The following is a 13,343-nucleotide window of genomic DNA, read 5'->3' as shown; positions in this document are numbered from 1 at the left end:
TTATGACGAAGCATCCCGTCATGCTGCGTCATAGTGACAGACCTGCATCCTTACTAGTTATGCGCGTATTCATGTATCTGCACTCTGCAGTTAGTGTATTTGTAGCCCTGATAGATGTTGAGCTTCATGTAACATTTTATTTCACCTGTCAAATGTTGCAGTGTTCTGTGAATATGTGGTTCTTACACGAAAAAAAGAATAACCCGTAGCCGTGGTGTCATAATGAGGTTATTAGGAGGAGGTTCAACTGTAGTAGGACAGCGCTGAAGACCCAGGTATACAATACACGGCTATATAAATATACTGATATATATAGTATACATTTAAACCACTAAGCCAGTAGGATTATAAAGGTTAAAGGTCCGTACTGGTCTTATGAGAAAGAGGGGAAGTAGTAAGCCACGAGGAAAACAGGACAGCTGGGCTTGAAACCAGCACAGTGAATGTGAACTATCCAGTCCCTTCTGTAAACTCAACTACCCAGCAGCCCTCGGGGCTTTGCTAATACTACTTGCGAAATTCAGAAGCACATTGTTTAACATGAGACTCATCAAGTGTATCATGGAGAATCTGAAAAGATGTGTTTAAATGAATGCCAGTTACAGCAAGAGTTTGATTCATTTGGTTTGAACCACAGCTAAGCGTTGTTTAATGTTACATTTCTATAAAAAGATCCAAAGACCTTACAGTCTTATTTATTGAACAGTGTTGCTGACATTTTAACATTGGATAGAGGTATTGAAAACAAATCTGATCACAGCATTTTCAGTGTTATCTTATCGCAATGGACTTTGTGCTATTTTAAAAGTCACCACGAGACACAACAACAAGAACAGGGCCACGTGACTGGAAATTTCCAGAGACCGTTGCTCCACCCACAAGGCAAACCGCGTTTCTTCATACGAGTAAAGGCGACGGCCGGATCAACTTCGAGGAAGATACAACGATCGCGCTTTCGCTAATATTCAGCTACAAACTAACATATTTCTATCCATTCGAGCTATATTCGTAAGTAATCGTCTCGTTATAGGTTTATAAGAGGGACTCTTTTGTTATAACGTTTGCGTTATAGCGTTTACGTCGACGTTATCGGAACAAAGGCTTCAAACTACCGTCGGCCTGGTAAGACCTATGACGTAAGCTAGCATGGCTAACTGTTTTGCCAAAATAGCACGAGTTAACGTGTCGCGTGTCTTCTATTTGTGAATATATATATGTAGTGTCCTGTAATGTTTAGGTTTAGGTCATGTCGACCTTTTTTTCATGATAAGCAAACGGACTGCATACGGCGTCTTTTGGAGCGATTACAGATGTTAGCTCGAGCTAAGTTAAGCTAGCTTTGGCTAGTAGGCCTCTTTCAGCCGTTGCTCTACTCGATACTCTACCTGTTGTGCAACACTACCTGTAGGCTTTAACATAGACTGTGTAACTTACGTTCTTTGTAATATGACCAGCACATTTATGGTCTACTAATTGTTGTAAAAAGCTGGGGGTTTATTTATTTTATTTTTTTAAAGTACGTATGTCTCATTTCAGCTTGTGGCAGAAAATACAACAATGACCAAAGGAGAAGACTCTCACTCGGAGATTGCCGACGTTCGTCAGAATGACGGCATCAATGTCATCTTTGACCAGAAAAGCTCCCCCTCATCTCGCTCCCATTCACGGTCCAAAAGCAGCGGCGGCAGCGGACGCTCCTCCGGCTCTGGCCGCCACAGGGGGCGTAACGGCCACAAAGGAGGTCACCGGTCTCATTCGTCTTCGTCCAGAAGCCGGTCCTCCTCTCGCCGCCGGTCCCGCTCTCACCCCCGCTGCCACCGACCTTCCTCCCGCTGTCGCTGTGACAATCATCGCAGGCATGGCCGTGGCTGCGGATCCCCAGCGCGGCGCCACAGGGCCCATTGCGGTTCACCCTCGGCCTCCACGCACTCCCACAACCGACGCAACAGGTCCCGCTCCAAGCCATCCAGCCGTCGGAGCCGGCACAGAAGGGCCGTGAGCAGGTTTTCCCAGTCCCCACCCAGAAACCACAGAAGCAGCTCAGGGTCCGGATCTTCAGAGCATTCTGTCAACTTGAGTTGTGATGGTGAGTTGAATTGATGAGGTAAATAGTTGTTACTCTGGCAAAAATTATGAATTTTACAAGTGATTAAATCTTCTTTTGTGTGTGTGTGTGTGTTCCCCAGATAAAGGAAAACACATCGAGGCTGCGAAGGCCAATGCTACCACCATCGTAGTAGTGGAGAAGCTCGAGCTTCCGGAGATTGTGAAACCAATCCTGTCAGAGCCAGCAGAGGAGTCCAAACAGGTTTTGCCAGAGTCAAGATGGGTGAGACAAGACCCTGAAAAGACTCTGTCAGAGGTGGGTGTCTTGAGAGTGACTATCAGCTTCACATTGAACACAATACACGCTTAAGATCAGGCTGTCTCACAGATTACTATTAAACAGACAGAAGTTTCTCCCCCATCTAGGACTACATGTAAACACAAGGTAAGGTTTGTTGAGAATTCTGTTGATTTAATAATATAAGTTGATCTTAGCTGTCACTTAATTTGATCAAAGTTACACTTTGCCTGATCTACTCTTATCTTTGTTGCAATGTCTACAGGTGTCTATTGATTAGCTTCATGCTGTGTTGAATTTCCTGTCTTGTGTTAACCTCTGGACCCCTGAGGGAATATACATACTCTCTGTATTTATTCCTGTCTTCATAGATAACATGACAGTGGTCTCCTTGACTCATCGGCACCTGGGATTAAAGGGCTGTCATGTGACTTAGGTGACAACAATACGTGTTTGCGTGAAAGTTTATCTGATAACCCTTGCAATGTTCACAAAGTCTAAAGTTAACTGGAGGTTTGCAATCAGACAAACGCATGCAGATTATCAGACATGATGCACACAGTCAATACGAATGCTAATTCCCTCACATAGACGCTTCATGAGCAATTCAGATGTTGTTATTACACTGACTCCACTTGATAGAGATCAGTAGAATTTTGACATTTCCAATGTATTTCTGCTTGAAGTTGAAATGGGTCGTTGTTATTTAGCAGAATCCTTCACTCGCTGATGGAGCAAAGGCGTGTGGACTGCATTATAGTGACTATCCCTGTCAAGAGAGCTAAAAACAGACGAAGAACTCCTCTCCGTGTGCCAAAGATAAGTTGGTTCACCAGCCGTGTGCTGAGGGCTGGGAAACCTACGTCGCCATCATTCTGCCACTGTAGACAGAGAAGACATCCTTTCTTACTATGATACTTTTCTTTTCTTTTTGCATTTTCTTGTTTTATTCTGTTTCAATGTCTGTTTTTAAATGGCGGAGCCAAGTCTTTGACAGCAGTGGGATGGGGGGGGGGTGTTAGTGTTGAAACTAACACTTAAATAATTCACTATGCAATGAAGTGCTTTACAATATTACCAGTGGGAACTATAATCTATCTGTAAGAGCATAACAAACTGAAAGCACACCGCATCAGTGCTACACATATAGCTCACTAGGTCTGCTTTTCTTTGTCTTTTTGAAACAGAGCGATGATGAGGACCTTGATATGTTCAGCCCAAGGATGTCCCCAAAAAGGAAGACCATCTCTTTCAGCATTAATGTAAGTGACCTAAATAGCAGCTTATTCGTGATTTGTCTAATCCTGTTGATGTTAAGAGCCAAACACTGCTTTACATCAAGCCGACAATACATCGATGTGTCCTAACGTCTTTTTCTCTCCTGATGTTGTCCCGATAGAACACCGTGGTGAAACCAACAGCAGCAGCTCTATCCGGTGCTAAGGTAACTTCCAGAATGGACAGCTATGAAAGCAGGAAGCCCTATGGCCACTGGAAGCCAGTCAAATCAGGCCACGCCTCCAGGGCACGAAAACACACACTCGCCGGGTCACCCTAGTGTGGCAGAGTACATGGACGCTGTGAATACTATAAATACTTTGTACATATGTTTGACCATTTCATGGCAGAAGTTTTATTTCAGATGAAAAGGTTATGTGAGAAGAAGTGAAGAATTCGATCAGGTGGGATTATGTGGGGTTTTTTTCCACTTTGTTGTATAGTGTGCTTCAATAAAGATATTTATTTGATAAAAAGTGTTTCTGTCTTATTAGTCTCAGTACTTGCTTGAGCCTTGAATAACTATTTAGGGAAACGCTTAAATGGGAAGTTATTGAGGCTTCAGAGTCCAACACTGACTAAATACACCGTGGAAAATGAGGTTTTACCTCTAATAGTGACGAGGTTAATTATCCATACAGGAATACACTGTACTACTTACCAGTGACTAGAGTAAAGTCATGGTATGCTTAAATATCCCAGTAAATAATGATAGATACTAAGGATGGGTACATACACAACTCTGTGCTACTGAATGTATTTAAAATACTTAATATCAAATAATTTACGTAGGATACGACAGCCATGCTAAAATCTGATTGATATCTTAATTTAAAATGTAAAAAAAGGACTAAATCACAATGTAAACACAAATAAATACTCGCCGACTTCCATTTTGGTGCTTTAACTTCCGGTTCCTGGTGTTGTCCATGCTTGCTCACTGTCACTCTTCGGAACACTAGAATAGAGCGGAGCCGTCATTATCAGTAGTAGGCCCAACACCTGTTTTCCTACCACGAGGGGTCAAAATGTCTGCCGTGAGAAAGGCCTGAGAGTAAGAGGCAACAAAATGTAGTATATGTATAAACAGGTACACAGAGATTTGGCATTTAAGACAATCAAGTGGCACATTTGCCTCATTGCAAAAATACACAATTTGTTTCCTGGACTTTTTGATCCTACTCTGCAGCCGGAGTGCTTGTGAATGGATCGAAATCCACTTGCATTCTTTATGATGACCACACGGTGTCACTATTATCACACTTTCTATTGGTTTCTCATGCTCATAACTTCGTCGTTAGGGATGGGTCATGCTTTAGACTGAGGTTGATGTGAATCACCACCAACATCTTTGATTTAAATAGGAACAAAGTGATACAAAATGGCAACTCTTGTCTGGTTTAAATGGAAGACATCTTTGACCTGTCACAGTAGTGAAAGCACAGGTGTTAAATAATAAACATTATAGGCTGTGGGCTCCTGATGTAGTGCATCGTTGTGCTCACTGGGTCACTTGAATGCCACAGAGTAGTCGTTATAGTTATTAGTAACACCTGTGCTTTTCCTACTATTGTACATCTGCTGTGTATTACACCTGCAACAATGTGGCAATCTATCACAGCTGCACTCACTAAACAGTGTTTTTTGGTTTGCTGATGGGACTCAGTTGCTGGTGATTGATGTTAGGTGATCATCTGTCTGCTCACACATGATTTGTACATGTTCCTCCTTGAGTAACTCGATATATCCTGCTGTTGTGGCTGCTGTGCTACTTACCCTAAAGCGTGTGTGTGTGTGTGTGTCTATTCCCATTGACTGGTTCTCGGCCCGTGTTAAAAATACTGGTGTATTATTGCCAGAAGGTAACTTATCTATTGGGGGGGGATAACTATCTATTAAGTGGGTAGTAAATTTGAATGTCAAGGTTGTTATTTAGATGCATGTTAAAATCTGTTGTAATAAAAAGGTAAAAATCACAGTTTTAATTACGCCCGACTCCCAGACTGTGTGTCTCCTGCTGTAAACTGACCTGTAATCCTGATTAATTACCTTGACGGTAGATAAGACATGCAAAAACACAACGCCGTGAGTGTTAAGTGGGACTGGAGCAGAGGGTGGAGCACTGTTTAACTGATACGCATCAAGATCATCAATATGCACACAAATCATAGTGTAGTCTCAAGTTTGACAAGACAGACTCGTAACGTAACAGTCATCCTCATGAAGTCATCACACATGGTTTGTTTATTCTAGGTTTTTAATAAGAATTCCCACTTCCCCACTGGCAGGCCTCTGTGTCTACGGAAAAACTCACCTCTTAACACTTGTTATTCATCCAGACATTTTCCTCTGCTTGCTGGGTTTAAATCATACCCATTTTGCATCACGGGGAACACTATAAACAGGCGGTTGGCCTTGCAACAATCAAAGGTGTCAGAGTTTTCTGTGACACACCACAGTGAATTTATGCAGTGTTGCTCCTCGTACGAGTCCCAGCCAACGTCCCACGGGCTAATCAGATAAGAAAAAATATAATCATGCATCTGAACGTTTAATCCACTCCCTTAAACGCTCTAGAGCAGAGTCAGGTATCAAAGCAATCACCTGAAGCCCTCCCCCACCCTTCATCAGTGAAACATAAACAACTTGTGTCATGGCAACTTTGCACACCATCCTACATTTATTGTGGGCTTCAACCATTCATTCATCCAGATTAGATGGAACAGGTTGTTCTAAATATGTATACAATGGTATGTTTGATTCAGTGCTGGTGTGACTACACAAACCAGTGTTTGGTGGGGGGGGGGGGGGGGGGGGCAATGCCCCTAGACTCACACTGACAGAAGTTGAGGCATGGGAACCTGTTGTTGTCCGTTATCTCTTCTCCAGTCACAAGGCTTTCCTGCTCATGTCGCAGCTTGGGGCAAGTTAGTTAGACTGAGATGTAGACGATAATGAAGGAAATTGAATTGCTCAATTGTTGGTCCTCGTCTCTTTGTGCACCTAAAAGCATGCTTTTGGCTGGCATCGTCGGCTAAACGCGCCCCGAGGTCTGATGGTACTCGACGGTAGATCATTCTCACGCTCACAACATATCCCATCATGAGACCACACGCACTCAGCCCAAACAAACACAAACAAGTGTGCAAGATAACTGGAAGTGGTTTATTTCAAAAGAAAGGATAAAAATAATCATAACAGTTGTTTTAACTTCTAGTATTGTACAAATGACACCACACATCTTACAGATAACCTCAGCATCATATAACAATGTCAGACTACCGCTTTACAATACAGAATCCATTTTTAGCATTTTAATACACGTGTTCTAGTTATGCAGCAAGTAAAGAGAAGAAAAATAAGCATCCTCATCTCCTGAATGAAGACAAAACTGCACATGAACATGCCCGCTGAGGTGATGGACCCTCTAGACAGCTGTGCCTCTCTCCAGGTTCTGTTTGATCTCGGCTGTGTATTTGCCGTAGAAGCGCTCCGCCTTCTTGTTGAACTTGGCGTTCCTCTCGTTGATGTAGTCGATGTCTGCGTCGTCGTTGTAGGCCCTGCGGCGGCTGTACTTGGCCCGCTTCTCTATCCTGACAATGGCAAATAAAAGCAGCTTAGGGAGGACTTCATAAACGGCATATCCAATGACAATAATTGGCTACAGGCAATAATTCGAGGGTGTGCATTTAAATTTGGCAAACAGATGCGATGGAAAATGCATGCATACTCGGGAGGAAAATACTGTCAATTTGTGAGCTCTCGGTCTTGATTCGATGTGTCTTCAAAGCATTGTTATGCGTCATACCCTGGCAACTGAACCCTTGTCTAATGCCCCACAGTCGCATCTCTAACACAAGCCTCAGACTGTCTCAAATATAGAACAGCTCAGGGCTCAGGGGGAAAAACAGGGTAACAAAGGGGTGAGAGGGGACAAAAACCTGGAAAAACAGTAGAAGAGTGAAGGTATTGGTAGCTCTCAGAAAGCCACGTACACTATGGTATGGACCATCAGTTTGACATAAGGCACCGGTCTGATCAGGAGCTGTGCCCCCACTAGGACCCTGAGAAACACTCTGTATGAGGGGCGGGCTTCTTCAGCTCAGCTAGGCCCCGGTTCACACAAAACACCACCCCCCCTCTTCCTAAACTGGCAAAGAGGTCACAAAGTCACCGTTTCCTTTCATCATTTATTGTGAGTGAGATAATCTCATATTCCCAGACTTCACACTCTGTTTGTGGTGTACCAGTGCCGGAAAAAAGGCCTGAATGTACCCACTGTCTTTTTTAGGGGGTGGTGTTAGAATTGCTTAAAGGAATACTTCACCCACAAAGTGAGCATTTTTATATCAATTAAAAGTTAACGCTGGTCAAATAAAAACCGTCTCACGCTTGCGCGGACACGCTACTCGACCGTGAGAGTCCAAAGTGTTTCAGATATTACGGTTTTAGCGAAGATGCCGTGCGTTTTTGAAGTACTGAGCATGCGACAGGACAAGACTTCTCTCTGTTCACTGTGGAGGCATGTGAGAAAAATAAAGTTCTCCTCAAGAACTCAAGGGGACACTGGGGCAAGTAAGTGATACACAAATGGTCATTTTGGGGGTGAAGTATTACTTTAAGCCAATCATAATTAAACTTGAAGTCATGGGGGCATGACACTCTTTACATAGGACTAATGACCGGCATTCTTTACAGTTCATTGTTAGCCTGGTTGAGCGCTTCTTGTTAGAGCCAGTCTGCCCAGTGAGTCAAACATACTTCATGGGCAGACTGAGGGCGAGATGACGTGAAAGCGAGGGTCAGGAGAGGATATGGCATCTCTCGTTTACTAGCTGTTCTCTCGAGTGTGACTTACTGTTTCTCAACATCTTCCACCATGCGGTCAATGCCGTCCTTTGAGGGGACATGGGTGCCATGGATCAGGCTGTTGGACGTGGGGTGGAAGTCCTCACCGCTGTGGAGCAGCAGCAAAGGAATTAGACACGCACAACCAGAGATAATCACAATTTGAACATACTTAAAACAGACTTCTCTATTCCATCATTGTGATGATGGTCATACCAATGAAAGCAGCTAATGTGGCCGCGGGGGGGAAATGTGTATGTGCATCCTTCACGGCTCTGCATGATCAACAGTCTTTTGAGGGTGAATAACCTGCAGGCAACAAACTCTTCTTCCAACTTGCGTTGCACTTTAAAAATTCTTGAAATTACTCCGGGAGTGTTTCAAAACTGACCCTGGGGCAAACGAGGGGGTACACGACTTCACATATAGAAAATGCTTTGTTCACATGTGATGAGTGAACCCTGAGCGGATTACGACAAAATGTTACAATTCATTTCACTTGACGAGAGATTTTACAGCTACGCTCGTAATAGCGGAGGTCTCATGCCATCCTCCTCATGGCCCCCGTTGGTAGGAATGCACAAAAAAAGAGTAATGCCAGATTTCTTCCCCTGCTGAGCCGTCTTGTCTATCTGGATAAAGAGCACAAATACAGTATTGGTCACTCACCAATCCTCCCTCTGCTTCTCATAGCTTTCCATGTCTGGTCTGATTTGCCTGGTGAGCCTCTGGTACTGTCGGAATTGGGCCTCAGCATAACCTGCAGTCCATTGTGTGAGACGGAGAGCAATACAAAAATTGAGTAATAATTACCGGAACAAACAGCAAGCAGGCACCGGGCTCAGCAACACACCCCGCGGCTGGTTAGACTCCCTTCCTCTCTCGAGGCCCCTCTGGTGATAATTTTCTCCCCACAGGTTTTAATTCAGAGGTTTTGATGCAACAGATGGAAGTCATATTTATGAGACTCAGGAGATTAAATTCCAAGCAGTTCAACAAAGACTAAGATCCCAAGAGCTCCTTACATGCAACCAGTATTGCTCTGTACACTGCTGCTACATAGGACTTAGGCAGCAGCACTTCCCTGTTTGGTGGAAGTGGGGGAAACATGCCATGGCACAGCAGAACCCACGGTGAACCGCTTGTTTCCTCAAGAGTAAACTGCATTAAATTACAATTTACTAAATGAGTAGACTGAGGTTCTGTGGTGTCATGCCTAAAATAAAGCAGTTTGATTCAATCGCCGTTTGCTTCCAAGTTACTTCCCGACGCCACGATAACATTCCAGCGTCAATACAATCAGTGACAACCACTTCAGTGTGTTAAACAATGATTCTATTAGGTGCGAAAGGGACAAATGATTGATCGAGAAATGTGTATTAGTTTAGATGTCTTTTCAAACGGCCACATTCTTTAGTCTGTACTTAGAGCTTTATTATTTCAGACAGCTGTTTATTTGTTTAAGTGAATATGAGGTTGGTGCCAACATGTGTTGTGTAATTAAAAGATGGCATCCTTTTGGTTCCTTCTACCAACAAAAGTTCATTGCAAAGCAAAACAATGTGGTGCTGGTTACTCCCTTAGGAAAAGATGTTAAAAACCTCAATGGGATTATCCCGGCTAAATCTCATATTCTGCTACCGTAAACTGTAATATCTTGAGTGGCTAGTTATGGCTGATCATGATCAAGGACCTCTCGTGGTTGCGGTAACTCACACTTTCTCAAAACAGCTTTTATTGCCGGAACTACCAGTGTACACGCTGCTGAGTGCATCGCTGCTGAGTGGCAGCTGCTAGGCTAGTTGAAATATTGTTTTTGACAGGATTTTATGAAGTGTATTACACATGACTTTGAGCTGCATACATTGGCGCTTGTTTTTAATTATTAATGGTGTGTTTTGCACCGACCTGCAAATCCTGTGTCTGGGTTCTTCTTCCTTTTCTTCCTCTCAAACCGCTCTGCATCTTCAGCTGTGATTTCAAGCAGTTTCACTCTGTGATAGTCCTCCCCTTTGTCAGCACATTCCTGAAAGAAAAGCACAAATACGTTACGTATGTTTAAATGATTCGATATGTCGTGAGTAAACTGCCCCTATGCTGAGTTTGTGGCAATATTCAAGATGCACTGGTGGAGATGTTTTGAATCATCATCATTCTCTTAGGACAGGGGTCGGCAACCCGCGGCTCTGGAGCCGCATGCGGCTCTTTGGCCCGTCTGCTGCAGCTCCCTGAGGCTACATCCACACTAACACGTTTAATACGAGTTTTAACAAACAAAAACTATCTCCATCCACACGGCGTTTCAGCATTGTTTTCGAGATCCAGACTAAAACGTCCGAAAACGAATATCACGTGACTATTTACGTGCACTGGGCATGCAGTGGTACGTCCTACTGGTTTTCAAACCTACTGGTTTCCCTTCTGTGTGTGTTGTGTTCGCGTAACAGCAGCAGCTGTTTTCTGTCTCTGTTGCCAGATTCGTCAAACATTCACAAACATATTGCTGGAGATCTAAAAGCCACATCTCATATATATTGCGGGGATTACGATTGTATAAGTGAGCACTACATCACAGCCACATATGAAGAAATACATTGAAGAAAATATATTTATTGGAAGATCGCATCAACCTGGATTCGAACCCTGTCGAGTAAAATGGTAATATATTCAAAAACGGCCGCGCTACACGATCCGCCACTTGCATCTTACGACGTAAAGTGCCTTTCCTTGTAGTTGGCTGATCATGATTTGCAGACCTCCACCCTCGGTAGACTATTAATGGATAAATCCAAAAGAAGAAAAGTCACGGAGGAAAATGGAGTTTAATTTTGCGGGGACGTATAAATTTGCTTTCACTGCCAACGATGCTGGCTTACCTGTATGCTTGATATGTGGCGAGAAATTTGACATCAAATAGCTTTTGCGGCTCCAGACAAATTTTATTTGGTGGAAAATAGGGCAAAACAGCTCTTTGGATAATAAAGGTTGCCGACCCCTGGCTTAGGAGAAAGCAGTGACAAAATGTATGCTCTGGATATATGCATCCCCAGAGCGCCATAGGGATTATAGGGGTGTATTAACTTAAAGGCAGGGTGTCAACTAAATATCTTTACTACGCCGATCCTTAGAAATAATGTTATGGTACTTCAGCTTCATCACAAGCATGTCAATGTGAAGAGAGAAATGACATCTTACATGGATGTGCTCAGATGACTTAGTCGGTGAACTGATCTGTGTTTCAAGTCAACATATAGATGTTGACACTGATCAGGGACATCGCGTCATCATTCTGAATATGCACAGTACAATAGAGTTTGTAAGTACTTGAATACTTAAATACTTTTTTCTTTTCGTCTTCAGCGAGCTCCCACTCCAGCCTGGCTTTCTTAGCCTCCCAGTTAGTCGGGAGCTTCAGTCTCTTGTCCTCCTCCACGACCTCCTGGTGGTTGAGCTTACGTGCTTCATTCTGCAACGGGAGAACAACACGCGATGACACGTTGTGCACGGAAATAAACGTACACGGTAATGACGCAAGAGTTGGCCTCTAAAACGTAAATGTGACTTAATTAAAACTCTTAACTCACCCGTTTGAAATGTAACTCTCGGAATTTCCGTAGTCTCGCTTCCCTCTTCTCGGAGGCATTTGTTTCAGTCTGCTCCTCCTCTTCTGTGGCCGTAGCAGACTCCTGAAAATACCGACGGTTAGCGTTATCGTTATCTTTGGATACTACATTATAAAACGAGACTGTTTAACGACCGACTCTTACAGACAAAATGGTGACGCACTAGCGGTAGTTAGAAGTCGCTAGCATCGGTTAGCTTAGCACCACAACGCGAGATTGTAAACAACAAGTGAGGAACAGAAACACGCTCTCCGCCGGCAATATGACACATCGCCCGTAAAGGAATTATATTATTGGACTGTATTTTGACACAACATAAAATAAATTGGGTAATTTGACATTAAAATTGAGAAGTTACGAACCTCAACACAGGACGCCATTGTTGCACTGCACGGAGGCTGAAACAGGAAGTGTGACGTTCACACCGGATATTACGCAGAACATAAACATTTTAGACTTTATTATTCGGTCAGAAAATATTTAAACAGAAATATAAAATGTGCGAGAGGGCTCCATTTCTTTCAATACAAATTACTGCATCGATTTTATTTTCAAACAGCTTTCTGCAATGTGGATTCAAATCACAATAACAAAAGTCCTTTCTACAACCTTACTTGATTTTTGCCCAATAAGATAACCTTCATTTTTCTTCATATTCTCTCTCCCTCCCCCCTCTTTTATATACACACCCACATAATATGTATATATATATACATACCAATGATGTCTTGGATGACTAAAACCTGTAGTCGATTAGTCATTTTGGTGCTGTTTCATGCTGAATGACATATTTTAACTTTTTTACAGAACTGTCGATTAAATCAACCAATCGATTAGTCAATTTCTTAGGTCAACGACAACTTTTTGTATGACATTGTGCACAATTCAACAAGCTGACTCTTTGTGTTTTACTCTAGCTAAGAATTTTGAAATATGCGTCCGTGGTGTGTCTAAAGGAGTCTATCACAAAAATGTAATGTACTGCTATAACTAAGTGTGTAACTAAGTAGGCATGCCAATGGTCTTCCCAGTAACGATGGACAATTCAGAAAATTCTGTCATGTGAAAGAAGTTTTTACATCATTCCTCTCCAAAAGAGCTGGAGGCCTTTTCTTGTTAAACAGATGGTATTTTGTCATTTCCCACAACTCCAACAGATGTTCTCTATCTTATTTTGAGTTTTCAGGCATGGAAATAATGATAACAAAATCAATAATGTTAATAATACAAATCATACTAATATGAATATC

General features: G+C 42.8%; 2 protein-coding genes across 6 annotated transcripts; one reads left to right on the top strand and one right to left on the bottom strand.

Moving 5' to 3' along the window:
• The first annotated feature begins 913 nt into the window (after positions 1-913).
• rsrp1 (arginine/serine-rich protein 1) lies at positions 914-4,101 on the top strand. Of its 5 annotated transcripts, none has more exons than XR_013767430.1 (5): positions 914-1,122; positions 1,537-2,086; positions 2,187-2,780; positions 3,058-3,606; positions 3,744-3,818. XR_013767430.1 is itself a non-coding variant. In XM_079175158.1 (5 exons), exons 2-5 carry the CDS (start codon positions 1,558-1,560, stop codon positions 3,900-3,902), a joined length of 939 nt encoding a protein of 312 aa, XP_079031284.1. In that variant the 5' UTR covers positions 914-1,008; positions 1,537-1,557; the 3' UTR covers positions 3,903-4,101. The 5 variants fall into 5 exon arrangements, 3 of the variants coding, with proteins under 3 accessions (XP_079031284.1, XP_079031282.1, XP_079031283.1); XR_013767431.1 differs by having other exon boundaries at positions 3,055-3,606; XM_079175158.1 differs by having other exon boundaries at positions 914-1,008; positions 2,187-2,362; positions 3,532-3,606; positions 3,744-4,101.
• Positions 4,102-6,773: 2,672 nt separating this feature from the next.
• On the bottom strand, positions 6,774-12,505 carry syf2 (SYF2 pre-mRNA-splicing factor). The gene is made up of 7 exons (XM_079174994.1): positions 12,456-12,505; positions 12,055-12,156; positions 11,811-11,936; positions 10,379-10,496; positions 9,140-9,230; positions 8,481-8,579; positions 6,774-7,215 (listed from the first exon to the last, which is right to left on the bottom strand). Exons 1-7 carry the CDS (start codon positions 12,471-12,473, stop codon positions 7,050-7,052), a joined length of 720 nt encoding a protein of 239 aa, XP_079031120.1. The 5' UTR covers positions 12,474-12,505; the 3' UTR covers positions 6,774-7,049.
• Between the last annotated feature and the right edge of the window lie 838 nt (positions 12,506-13,343).

The sequence above is a fragment of the Pholis gunnellus genome (assembly GCF_910591455.1).
Source record: "Pholis gunnellus genome assembly, chromosome: 15".
NCBI lineage: Eukaryota > Metazoa > Chordata > Actinopteri > Perciformes > Pholidae > Pholis > Pholis gunnellus.
The sequence above is the reverse complement of the archived record's forward strand: the minus strand, read 5'-3'. Positions and strand labels throughout refer to the sequence as shown.